This window comes from Moschus berezovskii, chromosome 9 (genome assembly GCF_049115385.1).
Source record: "Moschus berezovskii isolate FMDL1 chromosome 9, NW_MosBer_1.0, whole genome shotgun sequence".
Classification (NCBI taxonomy): domain Eukaryota; kingdom Metazoa; phylum Chordata; class Mammalia; order Artiodactyla; family Moschidae; genus Moschus; species Moschus berezovskii.
The window spans coordinates 96,013,435-96,034,325 of NC_142468.1; the positions used below are offsets into that span (position 1 = coordinate 96,013,435).

At 49.1% G+C, this 20,891-nt stretch overlaps 1 protein-coding gene across 3 annotated transcripts; it reads left to right on the plus strand.

The window, feature by feature from the left end:
- Positions 1–1,125: 1,125 nt before the first annotated feature.
- TBC1D21 (TBC1 domain family member 21) lies at positions 1,126–15,345 on the plus strand. 3 transcript variants are annotated; one of them, XM_055437307.2, is made up of 11 exons: positions 1,126–1,185; positions 9,061–9,168; positions 9,303–9,406; positions 10,319–10,413; positions 11,183–11,293; positions 11,425–11,525; positions 12,416–12,512; positions 12,864–12,964; positions 14,066–14,182; positions 14,850–14,933; positions 15,313–15,345. In XM_055437307.2, exons 1-11 carry the CDS (start codon positions 1,126–1,128, stop codon positions 15,343–15,345), a joined length of 1,011 nt encoding a protein of 336 aa, XP_055293282.1. The 3 variants fall into 3 exon arrangements, with proteins under 3 accessions (XP_055293282.1, XP_088696472.1, XP_088696471.1); XM_088840345.1 differs by lacking the exon at positions 1,126–1,185 and adding an exon at positions 7,174–7,272; XM_088840346.1 differs by lacking the exon at positions 9,061–9,168.
- The last annotated feature ends 5,546 nt before the right edge of the window (positions 15,346–20,891 follow it).

The window sequence follows — 20,891 nt, forward strand, 5'->3', positions numbered from 1 at the left end:
CATGGCTGGGGAATCCATGGCTCAGAAGCGGGGAACATCCAAATTTGAGGTCAGAGTCCACACTCCAGCTCTAAACTCCTGATTTCAATTTGGTTGGTCTAATTACTATCCTCTCCTAATGACTAAGGACGCTTTAGAGCCAGATGGCTTTAACGGCTGAGACCTGAGCAGGAATGCAAGCGATGCTTAAGGTGGAGAACTGATGCTGGAGCCAAGAGAAGCCAGCTCCTCAGGTTCATTCAGCAAATACTGAGCACCCACCAAGCGCCAGGAGATGGGGCTGGCACTGGGAGGGGAAAACACAAGGATCAGACGTTGACCTTGGCCAAAAGGAACTCAGGGAAGGAGGGGGGATGGGGCACGTATAGAAACCTCTGTAATACATACAGAGAGGAAAGTAAGAGGAGATCTCAGGGCTTCATTTACTCTTCTCTTCAATTAAATTATTTGTTCAGTCACTTGAGCACTGTCTTTAGTGCTCTAGATATAAAGATAAATGAAACTGATCCTACCCCTTGAATTACCATCCAAATATCTAATCTGAGTCACCCAGGGAGTTTTTCAAAATACAGTTCCCCATGTCCCCAGCCCAGACATTCTGATTCTGAATCTCTGAAAGTTATACTCAAGAGACCTAAATCTCCTATTCTAGGTGCTTTCCAGGTTTCAGTACTAGTCTGGTGGGATAACAAGTGAAGGGGGCCCAGAAGACAGAGAACCAGAGATGGAAAGACTTCCTGGTTCGCCTCTTCCAGGAAGCCCTCCCTAATCAGCCCAGCACACCAGTCTACGTGTCCTCTGATCCCAGCTCCCATAACACACCCTGTGAGTACTACAATTTTTCTCGGTGACTGAGAGGTTTAGTCCCCTTGGTTCTTGGATGTGTCTTACCTCTAAAGTTGAGTGCTCCCATGTTCCAAGGCCATTGTGACGAGCATTCCAGGGGCTTTATGACATATTGGCTGGCTCTGTTCAAGTATGGGAGGTCAGCAGAGGCCCAGTTCCTCCTGGGAAAGCAACTCATCCCCCAAAAGGAAGACCACCTTCCCCTGCTTAATTAAAGCATCACTTAGGGCTCCAAGTAAATTCCAGTCAGAGGCTGCTTGAAGACAGCCAGCAGGGGCCATGACCACCCTCTCTCCCGAAAACAGTCTCTCTGCCAGGCAGTCGGCCTCCTTCATCCTGGTGGGTGTTCTTCATCAGCTCCGAGTCCCTCGCACCCCGATCTCTGGTTTGCATTAGGGCTATTTTCCCCAGTTGGGTGGGAAGGACTGGAACCCTGAGCTGGCCTAGAAGGTGGAGCAGGGTAGGTCAAACCTTGGTCTCACCATCATCACCGACAACAGGACTGAAAAACACAAGTCCTTTCTTTACCCTTCCATCTAAGCCAGTGTTACTTTCCCCCCATATGTGACATTCTAACTTTAACGAGTCCCTGGTTCGCAAGTTGTCTTAAAGATGCTGAATTTCCTTGGTGTTTTTGCCAACAATTTTGATATGCTGCCACCAGGTGGCAGTAATGCTTTTGTTAGCAGGTGGTTCCACGTCCAATTAATAAGAGAAGCTATTCATTGGAATTCAGCCTCAGTCATAGAATTTTCCACACGGTATATTTTTCAAAATCATGGTGACTAATTATAATGACCTTAACCAATCTCAGGTCTCATTAATCATTGTGATTTAGAGAGTGATACATAGAAAAGCAGAAATGCAAAATGGGTACCTCTCTCCCTGAGTTTTAAATGTTACTGCTTTATTGCAAGTTATCACCAGTCTTTATATCTCTCTTCATTTCTCTAAACTTAGAGAAGGATAATAATAAAATAACAAGCTGTCATATGGCATTTATTATGTACAATGACTGTTGTAAATGATTTATTTACTGTTAGTCTCACCATAACTCTGTGAGGTGGATGAAGCTTTTACATTCACTTTGTAAATGAGAACACTGAGCCCGGGGGGCTAAGCAACTTCCTACAGACCCACAGCTAGTAAATGGCAGCTGTGCTGTGCTCAGTCGCTTCAGTCATGTCTGACTCCTTGTGACCCCACGGACCACAGCCCACCGGGCTCCTCTGTCCATGGGATTCATCCGGGAAGAAAACTGGTGTGGGTTGCCATGCCCTCCTCCAGGGGATCTTCTTGATTCAAGATTGACCCTGCATCTCTTACACCTCCCACACTGGCAGGCAGGTTCTTTACCACTAGCACCACCTGGGAAGCCCAGTCAGTGGCAGAGGGGGTATTTAAACCCATCTCCTAATCAGTGACTCTCCAAGTGTGGTGACTGAGTCTGCAGCATCAGAATCAACCGGTCTAATAAGGAATGCAGATTCTTGAGTCCCACATCTTCTGAACCAGAAACTCTGGGTGTGGGGCCCATCGATTTATCGTTTCACAAGCCCTCTGGGTGATTCTGATGTGCACCTAACTTCTTTGCATTACACGAATCTCTAGTTGCTCCGCGGCATATGGGATCTCAGTCCCCAACCAGGGATTGAACCTGCATCCCCTGCATAACAAGGTGGATTCTTAACCACTGGACCATCAGGGAAGTCCCTAAGCCATTTTTTAAAGGTAACTATACTACTCTGAGGCTTCCCTGGTGGCTCAGAGGTTAAAGCGTCTGCCTGCAATGCAGGAGACCTGGGTTTGACCCCTGGGTCGGGAAGATCCACTGGAGAAGGAAATGGCAACCCACTCCAGTATTCTTGCCTGGAGAATCCCATGGACAGAGGAGCCTGGTGGGCTACAGTCCATGGGGTTGCAAAGAGTCGGACACGACTGAGCGACTTCACTTTCACTTTCTTTCACTTTCATACTACTCTGATGATACACGCTCCACACCTGGGTTGATGAGTATCACCCAGATAACTCTCTCAAGTCACACACATCCCTCCCTCAAACTGTCTACTCTTAATATGCCTGCCCTCCTTGGGACACCCCCTCTTTCCTTGGTAGGAATCACTGACATGGTTATGGTTACTGTTGGGAGTATGTCTTGTCCCACAGTCAAACTCAGGCTTTACTGGGGGCTCTGTTGCTATGCGGGATGTGAGAGTTGGACTACAAGAAGGCTGAGCACCGAAGAATCAATGCTTTCAAATTGTGGTGCTGGAGAAGACTCTTGAGAGTCCCTTGGGTTGCCAGGGAGATCAAACCAGTCAATCCTAAAGGAAATCAACCCTGAATATTCATTAGAAGGACTGTTGTTGAAGTTCCAAAACTTCAGCCACCTGATGCAAAGAGCCAACTCATTAGAAAAAACGCGGATGCTGGGAAAGATTGGCGGTTAAAGGAGAAGAGGGCAGCAGAGGATCAGATGATTAGATAGCCTCAGCAACTCGGTGGACATGAATCTGAGCAAACTCCAGGAGATAGTAAAGGACAGAGAAGCCTGGCATGCTGCAGACCATGGGGTCGCAAAGAGTCGGACACGACTGAGAGACTAAACAACAACAGTTGCTATGAGGATTCAGAGCAACATGGCATCAAAAAACCCTTCAAAACTTTGTTTCTTATCCTCCAGTGGCTTTCTTATTTTACTAAAAAATACTGGAGAAAATCCTTAACCTAATGATGAAGTGGGGGAAAGAGGCTGGAAAGATTATGCCTGCAGCCAGGGCCACTAACAGCTGTTAGAGAGGTTGAACCATTTAAGGCTCCCACCTCTGGCCCTCTTCCCCAGGGGAAGCATGGCTCAGCTTTCCCCAGGTTTGCCGGTAAGGAGTTTCACCCTGCTGAGGTATACCACAAAGGGAGGAAGAGATTTCCATACCAGCTTTGCCTAGCAGGATTCTTCCTAGGGGACTAGGAAAGGTGTTATTGCAGAGCTGAAGAGTACCCAGCACCTCACGGACTACCAGTGTCTCCTCCTGGGTGAACAGGTCCTTGTACCCAGATTGTGGGCAGGGCGTTAATAGGTTGGCGGAGCAAGGAATAGCAGAATATAGGAAGATGAAGGTGGATTTGAGTGGCCATTGAGATCACTCCATTTTTTTGAAGAACCCCAGATACAGATTCTATGGTTTCTGGCATAGACAGGCGGTGTTGATGTACTCGTGAAGAGAGGGAGGGGACTTCCTGTGGAAATTCCTATCGCCACCCCCCTTGCCTCTGCACCTCCCACCCACCAACCTGTAGACCTCTGCAGGTGGTCAGGCTTTTTGAGCTTGTTCTTGGCTTGCTAGCAAATGTCTTATATGTTCTTGTGAGTGCCCTGTAGTTTGCTTGGGTCCAGGGAGATACAGGGAAGAGGCTGGGCAGAGAGAAGTAGAGTTTACTGGAAGAAGTCAGTGGCTTTTTAAAACCAAATTCAGCCAAGGCAAAGCAGGCAGATGGCCAATTGTTGCAGGCAGAGGTTTAGTGATGCAGATTCTCTGAGCACTCAGCAGATGCCTTCCTGTGATGTTTCTCATTATCTCAGCCTTATTATGTTGAAGCCATATCTTTTATTACAGTGTTCTGTGAATATTCCTTTGATTAGTTTGCCACTTTCATTGTTTTAACCCTTTTTTCATGTCTTTGTTCATCATTTATTTTTTTAAATCTCTCTATGGCATTTAATTTTAAAGTATACCTTTTGCAAGCTTAGTCCCTCAGTCATATCCAACTCTTTGCGACCCCATGGACTGTAGCCTGCCAGGCTACTCTGTTCATGGGATTTTCCAGGCAAGAATACTGGAGTGGGTTGCCATTTCCTCCTCCAGGGGATCTTCCAGACCCAGGAATCAAACCTGTGTCTCCTGAGACTCCTGAATTGGCAAGCTGATTCTTTACTACTGAGTCACCTGGAAAGCCTAACAGCTCAAGTAGGGTGTATATTTTTTAAACTGAAAATCCTTGCCTTTTACACTCCCCGGTGGCATGGCATTGGAGTTAATCACCCTGACTCTTGCACCAAACAACTCTGGGTTCAAATCTCAGCTCTGATATTTACTGTGTGACTTCAGATATACTAATTAACCCTCTAGACCTCTGGTTCCCTAACAGGTAAAGCAGTATAACAACCTCACCTGCCTCATAAGTGGTTGTGAAGATTAAACAGTTGTAAATATAAAGTGCTTAAAATAAAATCAGTGCTTTTAAAATGTTTACAACTATTAAGGAAACTTAAGCATTTGTTTCCATAATTAATTTCTTTGGGTTTCAATCATTTTTATGCTTTATGCATTTATTGATTCCTTGCTGTTTCCTGTATTGTTTATTTTTTAAAGTGAATTAGAAGGAAAATGCCCTATTCCAATAAATCTCTAATTTTAAAAAGTCAAAAATAAAATAATTTCTTCTGACACTATCCTTCAGTCTAATAAAAAATTGAATTTGTAGTCTTCCCACAAAGAACACTCCATACCTAACTGGCTTCACTTGTGAGTTACACCAAATACTGAAGAAAGAAATAATACCAATTCTATACAAACTATTCTAAAAAAATTGAAAAGCAGGAATAGGTCCCTACTTATTCCATGAGGCCAACATCGCCCTGGTATCAAAATCAAAAACATTACAAGAAAACAAAATTATAGACCAAGCTCTCTCATGAACAATGATGCAAAAATCCTAAATAAAACTGTAGCAAACAATATCCGATGATGTCTAAAAAGGATAATACATCGCCACAAGGGTTTATCCAAGGAATGACAACATTCAGAATAATTCAGTATAATTTACCATATTCAGATCAGTCGCTCAGTCGTGTCTGACTCTTTGCGACCCCATGAATCACAGCACACCAGGCCTCCCTGTCTATCACCAACTCCCGGAGTTCACTCAAACTCATGTCTATCGAGTTGGTGATGCCATCCAGCCATCTCATTCTCTGTCATCCCCTTCTTCTCCCGCCCCCAATCCTTCCCAGCATCAGAGTCTTTTCCAGTGAGTCAACTTGTCGCATGAGGTGGCCAAAGTATTGCAGTTTCAGCTTTAGCATCATTCCTTCCAATGAACACACAGGACTGATCTCCTTTAGAATGGACTGGTTGGATCTCCTTGCAGTCCAAGGGACTCTCAAGAGTCTTGTCTAGCACCACAGTTCAAAACCATCAATTCTTCGGCAATTAATACACTAAAAAATGAAAAACCGTATGATCATCTCCATTGATGAAGAACATCCATCCCTGATAAAACGCTCACCAAACTAGGAACAGAAGGGAACTTCCTCAGCCTGATAAAGGGCATCTACAAAAAGCCTACAGTTAATATCACGCCGAAACATAAAAGCCCAAATGCCTTCCCTCTAAGATTAGGAACAAAGCAAAGATGTCTGTCCTCACCACTTTTATTTGACATTGCCCTTGAAGTTCTAGTCAGTGCATAAAACATGAGAAAGAAATAAAAGACATCCAGCTTGAAAAAGAAGAAGTGAAACTGCCTTTATTCACAGATAACATGACCATCTATGGCAGGGTTGGCAAACTTTTTCTGTAAGGGTCAAAGCAGTAAGTACTTTAGTCTGTGTGTGTCATACAACTCTTGCAACTACTAAACTCTGCCATTGTAGCATAAAAGCAGCTGTAGACAACAAATGAGTGGACGGGCGTGACTGTGTGGCAATAAAACTTTATTTAAAAAAAAAAACAGATTGAAGGCCAGGTTTGGCCCAAGGGTTATAGTTTGCTGATTGCTGGCCTATATAACAAACCCTATTGATCCACCAAAAAAGCTGCTAAGACTAATAAGTGAGGTTAGCAAGGTTGTAGGATACAAGATCAATACATAAAAATCCGCTATATCTGTAAATACTAGTGATGAGGAGTTGGAAGTTGAAAGTTTAAAAATGACACCTTTTACAACACCATCCAAAATATGAAATATTTGTGAATACATCTGATAAAATATATGAATAACCTACATACCAAAATGCACAAAACATTGCTGAGAAAAATTAAAGACCTAAATAAATGGAAAAATATACTGTTTTATAGGTCAGAAGATTCAATGGCATTATCAGTTCTTCACAAATTGATCTATGGGTTCAGTGCAATCCCCACCAAAATCACAGCTGCCTTTTTCTTTTGTAAAAATTGACCAACTGACTAAAATCATAAGGAAATGTATTCCTAAAGTTCAGTCATTCCCTTTTATAATGAAAGATCTCAGGACACAGCCCAGCTCTTCCTATTCCCTTCCACTTCCTGCCAAGAGTTGCAGTTTCTGAGTACAGGCTGTGAGAACATGACAGCTGTCAGAGGGCAGAAGCCTGGCTCTAATCAACTCAGACGACAGTGTCTATACAATTGGGACATGGCATCAGGGCAGACCCTGCTTCCCAAGGTTAGATTTTTTGTACCTTCTTGGGCCCATATATCCTATTTTGGTTTAGAAGATGGAGCATGTATGAGTCATTAAAGTATAATGCTCGATCCATCTCTACCAAACAGAATTAGAGGAAATTACCCCAAATTTGCGCCTGCGGGCTCTAATTCTTAATTTCCAGTGCTGTTTTTGTCTCTAACGCCTTTCTACACCTGTGGTCAATAGATCAGCATCAGCAGTGCCCTGGGAGTTTGTTAGAAACGTGTCATCTTGGCCCTCACCCCCGACCTTTTGAGTCAGAATCAGAATTTTAAGATCTTCAGGTGACTTGTATGCAAATTTAAGTTTGAGTCACACCTATGCATATTCCAGTATCTATTAATGGGAAGTTGGGAATATATATATCAGACTTGTCTAGTCACCTGCCAAGCTCTGTCCATCAGCACACTTTCAAGACTGAGATGTGGCATTTCAAGATATTCTCTTCAATGCAAGACTCCTCTAGGCATCTTCCCCTATTCCAACAGGAATTCAACTCCTAATTATAGTTTTATGAGCATTTCAAATTATTTTGCATGTACTGCACTTGCCTTTCCCCAACACACACACACATACACGCACACCTTTTATATAAACAGAAACCATTCCTCATGATGTACCATTTACTCTTCTAGAAAAGGTAAAATGGATCTCATCAGTTCAGTTCAGTCACTCAGTCGTATCCGACTCTTTGCGACCCCATGAATCACAGCACGCCAGGCCTCCCTGTCCATCACCAACTCTGGAGTTCACTCAAACTCATGTCCATCGAGCTGGTGATGCCATCCAGCCATCTCATAGATGTGTTCAATTAGTACTTGTTTTATTTTTCCATTATGAAGGCAAGGATACATTATAGTTACAGAAAAGCTTGAAAATACAAGAAAACGGGAAAATTACTATAATCCTATCATTCAAAGATAATCACTGTTTTGGTTTTAGGTGGTTTTTTCAGGGGTATTTTTTCAGTCTTTTTTCAAACAGGATTTTTATAGTAGTTAATTCACTTTAAGAGTATATAAGGTGTGGTTTTTACAGTATGTAACATTCCAAAGGAGATCAATCCTGGGTGTTCATTGGAGGGACTGATGCTAAAGCTGAAACTCCAATACTTTGGCCACCTCATGCGACGAGTTGACTCACTGGAAAAGAGTCTGATGCTAGGAGGGACTGGGGGTGGGAGGAGACGGGGACGACAGAGAATAAGATGGCTGGATGGCATCACCGACTCGATGGACATGAGTTTGAGTGAACTCTGGGAGTTGTTGATGGACAGGGAGGCCTGGCGTGCTGTGATTCATGGGGTCGCAAAGAGTCGGACATGACTGAGCGACTGAACTGAACTGAACAGACATATATGGAGTAGACAGAATACAGACTGAATATACAGCTTTGCTTTCTGCTTTTCTCTGTTAACATTTGTATTTTCCCAGATTACTATTCATTCCTCGTAAATGTCGATTTAAATGCCTCACAATATTCCACTGAGCATACAAACCATAGTTTACTTAACTATTCCCTTATTGCACAACATTTAGAGAGTGCTTGCATTTTTCATTTTAGTAAGTAGTGTGCAATGAAAACTTATTGTGCATGCAGCATTTTTCTATATATTTTCAGTAATTTCCTCAGGTTAAATTTTCAGAAGTGAGTCAGAGGCTGTGAACTTTGATTCATGTTGCAAAATCCAGAGTATATCACTTAAAACTCACCTTAAAGAAAAGCCAAAGGTTCCTAATCAAGGGCTGAAGTGGTTGTCCTTGCCAGGTGAAGAGAAAACCACCCATTGACAAGACGGAATGGGATGGCTTCTTTGACGAGAATGGTCAGTTGGCCAAGTCACGAGACTTCATTTGTGTTAACATCCTGGAAAGGGTATGGTCCTAATCTACCCTTGGCCTCACCCTGGAACTGGGAGTGTGGGTGGGCAAGGGGGCAGGCATGGCATTGGAGAGGGCTCTTTCAGGCATTCAGGGGGCTCACAACCTCTCACCTCTGCCCCCACCCAGGGCCTGCACCCCACGGTGAGGACAGAAGCCTGGAAGTTCCTCACGGGCTACTACTCGTGGCAGAGTTCCCAGGATGAGCGGCTCACGGTGGACAGCACAAGGAGGTAGAACATTTCAGATCCTTTCAAGGGAGAGAGGTGGCAGTGTAGGTGGGATGGGGTGCCCACCCCAGCCTGCTAGGTGCAGGCTTCTTCCTTCAAATGGACTTCTCTTTTCAAGAGGCAAAACCCCTGTGGCTCTCCTGACTCAGGACCCCCACACAGGAGGCGTAGGCACCTCCCCCACCCCCACCCTGGACCCTGCATGCCCCACCTGCTTGCGATTACCTGTCCACACCCTGCCAACTTGAGCTCGACCCTAGCACCTCCTCACACTGCCCCACCACCCTGCCCAGCCCAGCCATCCCTAGGCCTGTGCAGCCTTCTTAAGGTAGGGAATATCCACACACTCAGGGGCCAGCCAGAGAACACTCCAGGACAGTTGGGGGATCTAGGGCCACCCACATAATTCAGCTCAAGATCCTTAATTAAGTACACCTGCAAAAACCCTTTTCCCAAAGAAAGTCATATTCACAAGTTCCAGGTGTTAGGGACCTATCTTTGGAGGTCACCATTCAGCCCACTACACACCTAAGCTCATTCCAATGATGGGCATAAAACCCTGCCTCATCCAGTCCTTCCAATCCTGAGGCATAGGTGCTAGTGTTAGCCCCATTCTACAGACACGGAAACGGAGGCTTAGAGAGGGCCAGTGATATCCCCAAGTCTTGATATCCCCTAATGGCAGACACCCAGTTCTTAAATTATGGATCCAGGATTCAGGTGCAGTGGTCAGACTGCAGAGCCAACTTCCCTGCACTCTAGGTGCCCGTCGGAGGATGGTTAGGGTTGGGCAAGTTGTGGGGATGGGGGGCAGCACAGGGAGCACGCACCGCCTGGGTCAGGGCACTGCTCGGAGTTCCCCCCACTGGCCTGGAGGGAAGGATGCCTCCTTCAGCCTCAGGTCTGTCCTCACAGGAAGAACTACGAGGCCTTATGCCAGATGTACCAGAAGATTCAGCCCCTTCTGGAAAACCTGCACCGGAACTTCATAGAGACCCGGAACAGTATCAGTGAGCCGAGGAGGGCGGGCCAGGCCGGGCAGAGGGGAGGGTTAGAAGCCTTTCTCCCTGGCTCTTCCCATGTCATGTCTGTGCCCTGGTTCCTGGGTGCTGCCTTGACACATGCTGCGAATTTTGCCGGCTCAATCTTGGTTAGTCTACCAGTCTGGCTCCACCGGCTGCCCCAAGTGGCCCAGCAGGGTGTGTCCCTGGGTGTATGCTCTTTCACTGGTTGTCTATATCTCGTCCCCTCTTGGCCGTGAACTAGGTTGGATTTGAACTGCAGGAAGGCGGGACATTCCTGGCAAAGGGTACAGACTGGTTAAAGATTTGGAGGCAGGAAATATTCCAGGAAGCTCAGGTTGTGGTGAAGGGTAAAGCCTGGTGGTCTGATGTATCTTTTTTCATTTTATTCTTGGTTGCTGCGTATGGGCTTTCTCTTGTTGCACTGCATGGGCTTCTCATTACTGTGGCTTCATCTTGTTCTGGAGCATGGGCTCTAGGGCATCTGGACTCAGTACTTGTGGCACTCAGGCTCAGCTGCTCCGCAGCATGTAGGATCTTAGGTCCCAGACCAGGGTAGAACCTGTGTGCCCTGCATTGGCAGGAGAATTCTCAACCACTGGACCACCAAGGAAGTCCCCAATGTAAATTTTTTCATAGCCCCCTTCCCAGGATGTCCTGGATCCTACCCTCTTGGATTGGGGGTAATAAACTCACCCATGGACCTTCTGCTAGACATGATCTGGTGACACCCACCTGTCCCTTGCCTCCAACCTAGCATGCGACATTAAAAAACTCTATGACAAAGACCCTCTGGGCAATGTCCTCCTCGATAAGAAGAGGCTGGAGAAGATCCTGCTCCTGAGTTATGTCTGCAACACTCAAGCAGGTATGCCATAGGGCTGGGCCTCCCTTCAGCTACCCCTTCTCAACTCCTTCCTGGGACAGTGCCCCGCACCAGCCCAGGCTCCGCCATAACCCCCCGCCATTCCCTCCTCACTGGCCCCCCATCCACTCCAGAATACCAGCAGGGCTTCCATGAGATGGTGATGATTTTCCAGCTGATGGTAGAACATGACCATGAGACCTTCTGGCTTTTCCAGTTCTTCCTACAGAAAACGGTGAGAGCTGGGCCTGGCTTAGGGACCTCTGCGTTCCTCAAATGACCCCTTGAGGTTAGGCAGGCACTGGCAGCCCCAGTCATTTCCTCCAGCCCTGAAACAGCCCTCTGAGTCCCAGAGGAGCTTCTCCCAGAAAAAGGCAATGCCAGCCCCAGTGGGGTTTGTTCTGGGTTGGGGGGATGGAAGCATTGAAACTGAGAAAATGAGGATAACGATGCAGGGTCCAGCTCTTGTCAAACCTTGAAAGGTTTGGAAAGGCCTGATGAGGGCACCTTTCCCCTGGCACTCCCCCTGCCGCAAACATGGCTCTGCTCCTGAAAATCCTCCATGGCTCCCTACAGGCTCCATAATAGAATCCCAAAACCTCAGCCAAACATTCCAGGCCTCTTGTCTTCACTCTTGTCTCTCGCTGCTACTTTTACTTGACCTGAATCCAGGCCCTCCAGGGACTCGGTGTTCCCACACCGTGAGGTGGAGAGCTTTAAAGGTGCTGTTCCCTGTCACTCCCTTTCCTCATGATCTGTGAGAGGCTGCCCAGAACCCACCCTCATCCCCTTCTCCATCCCTGAAACAAAGTGCCACTGCTCTTTCCTGGTCCTGATTGGTTCAGACCCATGGTATGTGTCTGGAAGAATATCCGAGTTCACTGCATTGTGAGCCATACCAGGTCCATCTCTACATCCCCACCACACACACACACACATGCACACATCACACAGACAAGATGTATGTTCATAAACACCCATGTTCCAACACCCAGACACATACAGAGACTCAAGCTAGGCCCAGCCAGACACACACAGGGCCTCCAGCATTGGGAAGTTGATGGAGCAAGGCTGACTCATCTAGTGCTTTCAAGAGGGTCCCTCCCGCCCACTCATCTCTCCCAGGAGCACAGCTGTGTCATCAACATCGGGGTAGGCAAGAACCTCAACATGCTCAACACCCTGATCAATTTCCTGGATCCCGTGTTCGCTGAGCACTTAAGTGAGTGGCCCCCTCTGCTACCATACACCACCCTCAACCCCAGGGAAGGCGTGGGAGGGGGCCGGGACCCTGTCCAAGGCAGCAGCTCCCAAGCATGGGGGAGGAAGTAAGATCATTTGGTCTTCTCTTCAGGCCCCGGGAGGAGGGTTCATCTGCGATGGGGTTAGAATCTGGACAGTTGAAAATCCACCCCGAAAAGTCTCCAAGGGCAGATGGAAATGTGACAGCCTGGGTTTTTTTAATTTCTCAAGTGTGTTTCCGTGCTCAGTTTTTCGCCCATGTGTGTTTTTGCTTTATCTCCCATCCACTGACCATGGCCCCTGGGCTGGTGCCCGGCTTCTCTCCCCACAGAAGGGAAGGGTGCAGGGGCTGTGCCATCCCTCTTCCCCTGGTTCTGCCTCTGCTTTCAACGTGCCTTCAAGACCTTCGATGACGTCTGGAGGCTCTGGGAGGTGAGATGCCTCCTGGGGCAGGTGACAGGGAGGCCCTTGTCCTTGCTTCCCTTTACTGCTGGCTTTGGATGGGTTTGATCCCTGGGTTAAAAAGATCCCCTGGAGAAGGGAAAGGCTACCCACTCCAGTATTTTGGCCTGGAGAATTCCATGGGTCCATGGGGTTGCAAAGAGTCAGACACAACTGAGTGACTTTCACTTCACTTCACTTCATTTTGGATACAGTTCAGTGGGATTTATTGGGCCAATGACCCTGCTCCTGCCCTGTTGAGAGATGTGAGAACATCAGTTGATCCCTCTGCTCATCTTATCCCTCCACTGTACCTTCTCAGGGCAGTGCAGGCAGGAGGGGCCTCGAGGCTCGTGCAGCAGAAGCCTGGTCTGTATTCAGCTTCCCTGCCACCCTGCCTGCCCAAGGGCCCTCACTCTGCTCTCACTTTCCCAGCCGCCTCTTCCTTGGCCTTCCCCGCCACCTGAGTGCCCACCCCTTCTGAGCCCTGACTCTTGGAGAAGGAGGGGCCCCCCAAGGATAGGTCACACCTGCACTTCTTTGACCCCAGTCTCCAGGGCAAGATGCACTCCCCGGGGAACACACCCACAGCCCTACCCATGGCCATTGCTGCCCACAGGATTGGGCCCACTGCTCCGCCTGGCATTCAGTGCCCCACAAGTCAATGCCTCCTACCTCACTCCTCACTCCTGGCCTGTTGATCTCCGTGCTCAACCGCCAGGCCTTTAGTGACCCCCCTGGACTGCTGACTTTCCATCAACTGTTGTTTTGCCAAAGCACCACTCAAAGCTACAGAGAGTTACCCAGTCATTCTTGGCATTCTCTCCCCGTCTCTTTCTTCTTTTCTGCTCCCTCCCTTCCTCCTTCCCTTCTTCCTTCTGTGTTTCTCCCTCACTCCCTCTAGATGATGAATTCCCTACAGCCTTTTTCCCTGAGCCCCCCAACAGCAAGCACAATGCCTAGAACCCCAGAGGTTGAATGAATGAATGAGAGTCAGTGGCTGATGGGTCACGGGGTTGGTGGGCACCGCACCGTCCTAAGGGCCTGCAGTCTCAGGCCACAGGCCAGACTGAGGCTCACTGGCCCCTGCAGGTGCTGCTCACAGGGAAGCCCTGCAGGAACTTCCAGGTGCTGGCGGCCTACAGCATGCTGCAGATGGTGCGCCAGCAGGTGCTACAGGAGAACATGACGGGCGACGACATCCTCCTGGTGAGAGCAAAGCCCAGCAAAGCCCAGCCCAGCCTCACCAGCTCCCAGAGACCCCTAACGCTGACTCAGAGGCCCTGGCTGCCCCTGGGCAATACTGGGGAGACGGACACACTCCAAACACTGTGCCAAGTGCTTGTGTAGGCCAGCTCATGTAAACCTCCAGACAAGCCTGACACAGAGGCATGATAACCATCATCATCGCCATTACCCCTGTTTAGCATCTGGGGGAGCTGAGGCCCTGCTTGAACGGTTCTTAACCTTGAGGCCGGATTGACTGACAATTAACTCTTTGGCCCTAGGGTCCTCCTGTGACAAAAGACCTAGAGTTTTCCAACAATTCTGAAAAGCAGCTGAAGTCTTTGATCCAAAACATCTTAGATGGTGCCCCCATCATAAAACGAGTCCTCCCAGAATCCCATGAAACACTTGGGGAAACCCTGGGGAACCCCTCTAGTGCCAAGAATGAAAACTGCATTCCCCATCTCTCTTATAAAATTCCGATGGTAAAATTCAGGTACCGTGCCAAGCTAGTTGAGAAGAGATTGGGTGGCCCCAAGTGACTGGGACTGCCATGAGCAGCGGCCTCGTCCCCTTGAAGCAGCGGGTCGCTGCCTGTGCCAGCCTGTGCCCAGGGAGACCTGCTTCCACCCACCTTCTTCCGGCACAGGCTTGCAACAACCTCATTGACCTCGATGCCGAAGAGCTGATCTCCGCTGCCTGCATAGTTTACGCTGAGCTCATCCAGAAGGATGTAAGTCACTCTGATTATTTGTCTTCCTTCCCTTCTTCCTCCAAGAGGCCTTCTCCGATCGCCCAAGCCCAGTCCATGGCAGGTATATTCAACTTCAGAGACAAAGGTTGTGCTGTATTCTCTGCCACCAACCCACGGGGGTTGCTCTGCACAGACTTCTTGCTGTTCGCATGCATAACTCGTGCTTCACCGAGCAGACTGCGCTTCCTGAGAACCCAGCCCTCATCCCTCATTCCCTGCATCCCTCCGGGCAGGTCTGGGCACAGGGCTGGGCACCCAGGGGCTCAGGGAAACGTTACTGGCTGGACGAACTGAACAGTGAGAGCGACAGACCGATGTCTGTCCAACCCCTCCCTGTGAGAACCCTCCTCTCCCCCAGGTTCCTCAGTCGTTAAGGGATTTCTTTCTCTGAGACTGCCCGCAACGGACAGACGCCCTCCGTGGACAGGATGAGGTGGTGCTTCAGCTGTGAGGTCAGGATGAAGTCCAATGGGGCATTCGGGTGAGGGTGTAGGTAATACAGCTGTGATAACAACAGCCTTCTGGAGTCACGGTCTGTGGTGAGCAGTGTGTTTCCTGGGGTGGGAGTGAGGGCAAAGACTGGATTGTCTACTGAGAAGAGAGATGGGAGGGCTAGAGGAAGGGCGTGTAGTGGGAAGAGACAGAGCTGGTCAGAGGCTCCTCAGGGGCTGAGGGTTTTCCAAGGCTGCCGTGGTCCTGCACCAGGCAGCCTGTGAGTGGGCTGCCTCCTGTGGAAGAGATGGACGTGTCCAACATGCTTGCTCAATCCCTGGTCTGGAGAGGGGGCCCTAGCCCAGGGCTTCCCACCCCATGGCTCTTCTATACTCCCCACACACGAATCATACATGACACTGTTTTCCCAGCACCTCCCCAGCAGCCCGTGGAAGCACACAGCACAAATCTCTGGCTGGCAAGAGGCTCCTTCTTTGGTTTCAAAGCCCCTCACAATTGCACCTTCTGCTTCTCGGCCTGAAATGCCGCCTCAAACTAAACTCCCCTTTTCAGCCTTAATCTCTCCAGACAGTGCCATCGATTCCCTGACGGGCAGAGCAGTCTCTCCCTGAAGGCAGAAGCTCCTGCCACCTGCTCTCGCCAAAGTGTGCGCCTGCCCCAAGCCCCCCACCCAGCCTGCCCATGCTCTGAGGGTGATCCTGAGGGCAGACATGAAGACTGGAAGCTGAACCAGCAGAGAGACAGGGGTCTGGCCAGGGGCTTCCATAGCTGCTTGGCAAGTGTGCACACCTATCGTGTGTATGTACTTGTGTATGCATGCACACGAGCCCTGCCGGCGGCTACACTTTTCCAGAGGGGGCTGATGGATGGGCGGGAGGGGTCGTGGTCTCGCTGCGGACCTGGCTCTTGTGGGTGAGGCACGACCGTCGTCGTCACGCTCCTGCTCCCGCCTGTGACTCTCAGTGAGCACCACTAGAAAAGCACTCTGTCCCCTCAGGTGGCAATCTCCCATCCGCAGCTGGCTCTGAGTCTCTGGTCTGCTGTGCCTCTGCTGGAGGGAGGGGGTTACTCAGAAGAGAGGGGTCCTGCTTCCCCCCAACCCCAGTGTCTTTTCTGCAAGGTTAATAAGCCAGCATTTGCTGGGCAAGAGGGTACATGGGTAAATTCATATACTGTGCACCTCCTCAAGCTTCTGTTCCCAAGACAATTTATTTAAATAAGGATCCTGTGTGGAATACAGTTCTCTAAGAACTGTTTTCTACTTCAACAAAGAACCAGAATAAAAGATGCGCTAACTGTGGCCTTGGGAAGAGTCCATAAAAATATAAGGTGTGCATCTTCCAATGCTTCTTTGGGCCTAGTGGCATTAATTGGCTTATGATTTTTGCTCGGGATATCAACGACAAACATCTACTCCACAACTAAGCAATTCAAGTACTTGCCTTCTAGGCCAATGGTTTTCAAACCTGATTTTAAAATGACTGGAGCTCCGCTGTTACAAAATCTACACTAAGAGTTCAGTGGTGAAATTTGGTTGGGAAGTCCAGAACCTGCCTGTCTGTGATCTCTCTCTCAGACCCCTTTTTGAAGCTCATCATTTCCTCCCAAGTTACTTCCAATGAGGCTCTGACTTACTGGGAGCATGTCTGAACACCACTGCTTGTCTTCAAGATGACCTAGATTAAGTCTTGCTGGGGAACTGACCCAGGTTCAGATAAATTCCAAGTGATACAGTGATGGAAGTGAAGATCTTAGAGGACCGAACATCTCTCAGCTCACCCGCTGTGCTCCTGGCTGGTGGACTGTAGATTAAGATCTTCCCATACTGTTACCATGTGCATCACGGAGCCAGCACAGGCTTCTCCTCTCTTAGTTTATCACTTTTATCACCCAGTGGGTTTTTTTTTTCTTCTCTCTAGTAAAGTCCAGTCCTGAGGTAGAACTACGGGGAGCATTCAGATCCAAGAGACAAAGTTCCCTTCAGTGTAGAGACTGTGGGTCTAAATAATTTGCTAATTCCACAGACATTTGTGGATTCCGTACTGTGAGGCGCTGTCCAGGCACTGAGAATTCCACCATGGGGAAAAGAAGGACACAATCCCTGTTTCCATGGCAGTCACAGTTGAGCGGGAACCAGACAACTACCTTGAAGAATGTATAACGGCACTTGCCTTCGTGCTCTGAAGGAAGAACATGGTTCCAGGAGAGAAGATAGCAATGAGCGGTGGTGACAGTGGTGCCAAGGACAGCCATGGTGATTCGGGCATGATGGTTAGAGGGACAGTGGGTGGGAGGAGTTGCGATGCTGGTAATGACGGTGGTGAATGGTTGCAGTCGTCATGTCAATAAGGACCACAGTGGTAATGCCCATGACGGTGGTGGTGGTGGTAGAGTTGATGTCAAAACCAGTGTTGTAGTGGTGGCAGAGGTGGCAAGATAAGTTTGGGTGATGATGGGGGGATGTCGGTGATAATGGTGGTGGTTAGCAATACTGTTGGTATCAGTGGTGGGGGGCGGATGGTGGCAGAAAGTGTGATTAATTGTTGACAGTGGAGGTGGCTGTAGGAATGATTTGATTCTGGCAGTGGCAGGGATGAAGAGGTCCGTGGTGGAGATGGTAGTGCTGGCTTTCATTCAGTCAACAAAAACGGTCTACAACGGCCATTTCTGTATTGATACTGGTGATGGGGTTGGTGGTAACGGCAGTCATGGTGGAGATGAAAACAGGGACAAATTCATTCTGGAAAGACTAGTGTCTACATACTTCCAATGAGCAAGACCTAAATATAATATTTGAAAAGAACAATACTGGTCATGAGCATAGAGATAAAGTAAATGGAAGCACCCCGGCCCTATCCAAGCTTTCTAAAACTTGATCCTGAGCCTCATATGAAAGCTTGGACTAGCTATATCCATTCTATGATCTCATCCCACATCTCCTCCTTTCACTCTTGTTCTAAGCCTCTTTCCTGGAGGTTATTCACTTTCCCTTTTCCAGCAAACCTGAATGACCCTAAGCCCACTCTTTGTTCCTGGAACCAAAATGGTTCTCTATCCAGCTAAGGCTTCACAGAGGTGGCATGTGTAAACTCAAGTTCTCTGGGCCCCAGAGTCTGTATTTTTGACTCAGAAAGGGATAAAGGAAAAGGGCAGTGACCACAGAGCCCAGTCCTGTGCTGAAGCCCAGACCTTTGTCTGGGGGGTAAGGGCTCTACCTACTGCAGGGGGAAGCACATAGCTAGTGGATGGGGCCTCCACTATCCAGGACTCAATTGCACTGATGTGATTGGGCTTGAGGATAGAACACTGGCTTCTCAAGGGGACATGGGGGGAAGAAAGAGAATGAACAGGAATTTAAGGAAAGAAAAAGAGAAGTGCTAGAACATTGCGGGAGGCAATGAAATAGGAGGGAATGTAAGGTTTCTTTTTCAACTAGCGATCATCTTAGTGACCATCAACAGAGACATGAGTGTTGGCAGAACATGGCAAAGTGACAAATGGTACTTGTGCACTGAGCCTTAAGCCTGATGCTTCTCACGGATGTGTTTCCCAGGCCACTGCCCCATCCCAGCCGCAATACACATGTGCACAGACACACATGCACACACACTCTCTCCACACCCACACTGCGGCCCGGGCATCCCTGGTGGTTTTGTTGTTCAACCTGATCGAGATATAACTAAGTTGGAAGTGTCTTTTCTGTCCGCCTTTCAGAAGAAGGGTGCTCAGGTCCATTTAGACTAAAGGAACTGTCTCCTCCTCCCAACTTCACTTGCCACCTTCCCTCCACGCACACAAGCGTACACACTGCAGTCCCTCACCGAGTTCCGCCAGTGTTACACCTACTTAGACCAGTTGCTCAGTTCTGTCACTGCTGGGGAGGGAATATGGCTTGATCATGCCTACTGACCCTCCTCCCTCACGGTGGACTTGGGCCAGGGTCTGCAGGAACAAAGCTTGTGAACCCCGGGACCTGAGCTGCATCCTGGTAGGTGGGAAGGGCTGCCCCAGCTCTGGTGCTCCTGCTACTGTCAGCACCAACCCCAATGAGAAGTCTCAGGCCCCAGAAGGTGGAGCCAAAGTCCCCACCCCAAAGGGCAAGGGGACAAGTCTTCCCTAATCCCACTTTCCAACTAACCACTTAGGGGCCTGAAATCCAAGGGAGAGGGGACTGTGACTGTAAGGAGTGGTTGGAGCTCTGGGAGGTCAGGAAGGAGAGCACAATAATCACAGCAGCACTTACTGAGCATTTGCTATGTCCCAAGCCCAGCTCGGATGGTAACCAATCTGCCTGCAATGCAGGAGACCTGCGTTTGATCCCCTGGAGAAGGGAATGGCTATCCACTCCAGGATTCTTGCCTGGAGAATTCCACGGACAGAGAAGCGTGGTGGGCTACAGTCCATGGGGTCACAAAGAATCAGACTCCACTGAGCTACTGACACTTTCACTTTTCTTTCAAGCCCCATGCTAAGCACATCACAGGCTTCCTCTCCCATAATCCTCAAATTCAGAAGACAGATGCCAGCATCACACTTTTTTTTACTGGTGAGGAGCCCAAAGCACTGGACTGCACAGCCAGTGACAGCAAAGTCAGAATGTGAGCGCTGACAGCAAACCCTGTAGCCCACACTGCTAGCCTCGGTCCCCATGTTCACATCTTCACCTGCCCACAGTCTGTCTCAAGGTCTGCCATCTCGCCGGAGGCACACACTTGCCTGGTGTTCTGTCTGGTCCTCTATGGGCAGACTTCCATCTCACAGGCCCCTGGCAACTGAGGACCCACCGTGGGCCGGGATGTTCCAGGGCTGGACTACGTCGGGGGATGTGCAGAGGCTCCATTCTACTTCCTTCACCCTGCCCTGTGCAGGACAGGCCTTGGGTTAGGAGCCCAGCAAGTTTGGGGAAGGCCAAATGACAGCCATGTCTAATACAACTTGGTTTGAAATAATGCTCAGGCTGTTCTGGACATTCCTTCTCTAGGATGGGTCTGGGGGCGGGGAGTGGGGAAGTGGGGTGGGAGAGGAGAGGGGGCTGGGATGGGGCTCTGGGGTTACGGGGAGACCACTGCACAGGGCTGAGGGTAAGGAGCCAAGAGGGGCTACCAGGCCTCTCTGCCGGGTGGGGAAACAGTGACAAACAAGGCTGGATGGGTGGGATGAGCTGGATGCATGAGTCTGGGAGCGGAGTGGGGAGGAGAGCCGCACAGAAGTCCCCCACTCCATCCTGGCCCCTGCGGACCCCTTTCTGGACCAGCCACAGGCAGAGTGATAAGACTGAGGGAGCAGAGACTGGGCAAGGCCAAGGTGGAGACAGGAGTTTCCAGCCGCTGCCAAGTGCTATCCTGCCACATGAGGGCCATCAGCCACTTGGTCGGGGGGAGGGGGGAACGGATTTATTTCTGAGGCCTCCAACAGAAGCACTTGCATCCAAATGGTCCTGCCAGACCCTGCGGCTAAGTGAGCCTATAGTGACAGAAAGATTAG

Coding starts and splice junctions, on each gene's coding strand:
- TBC1D21 (XM_088840345.1), top strand. CDS start 7,174: ATGACAGCTGTCAGAGGGCAGAAGCCTGGCTCTAATCAACTCAGACGA. Junction 9,407..10,318: donor ACGGTGGACAGCACAAGGAG/GTAGAACATTTC, acceptor CTGTCCTCACAG/GAAGAACTACGAGGCCTTAT. Junction 11,294..11,424: donor TGTCTGCAACACTCAAGCAG/GTATGCCATAGG, acceptor CATCCACTCCAG/AATACCAGCAGGGCTTCCAT.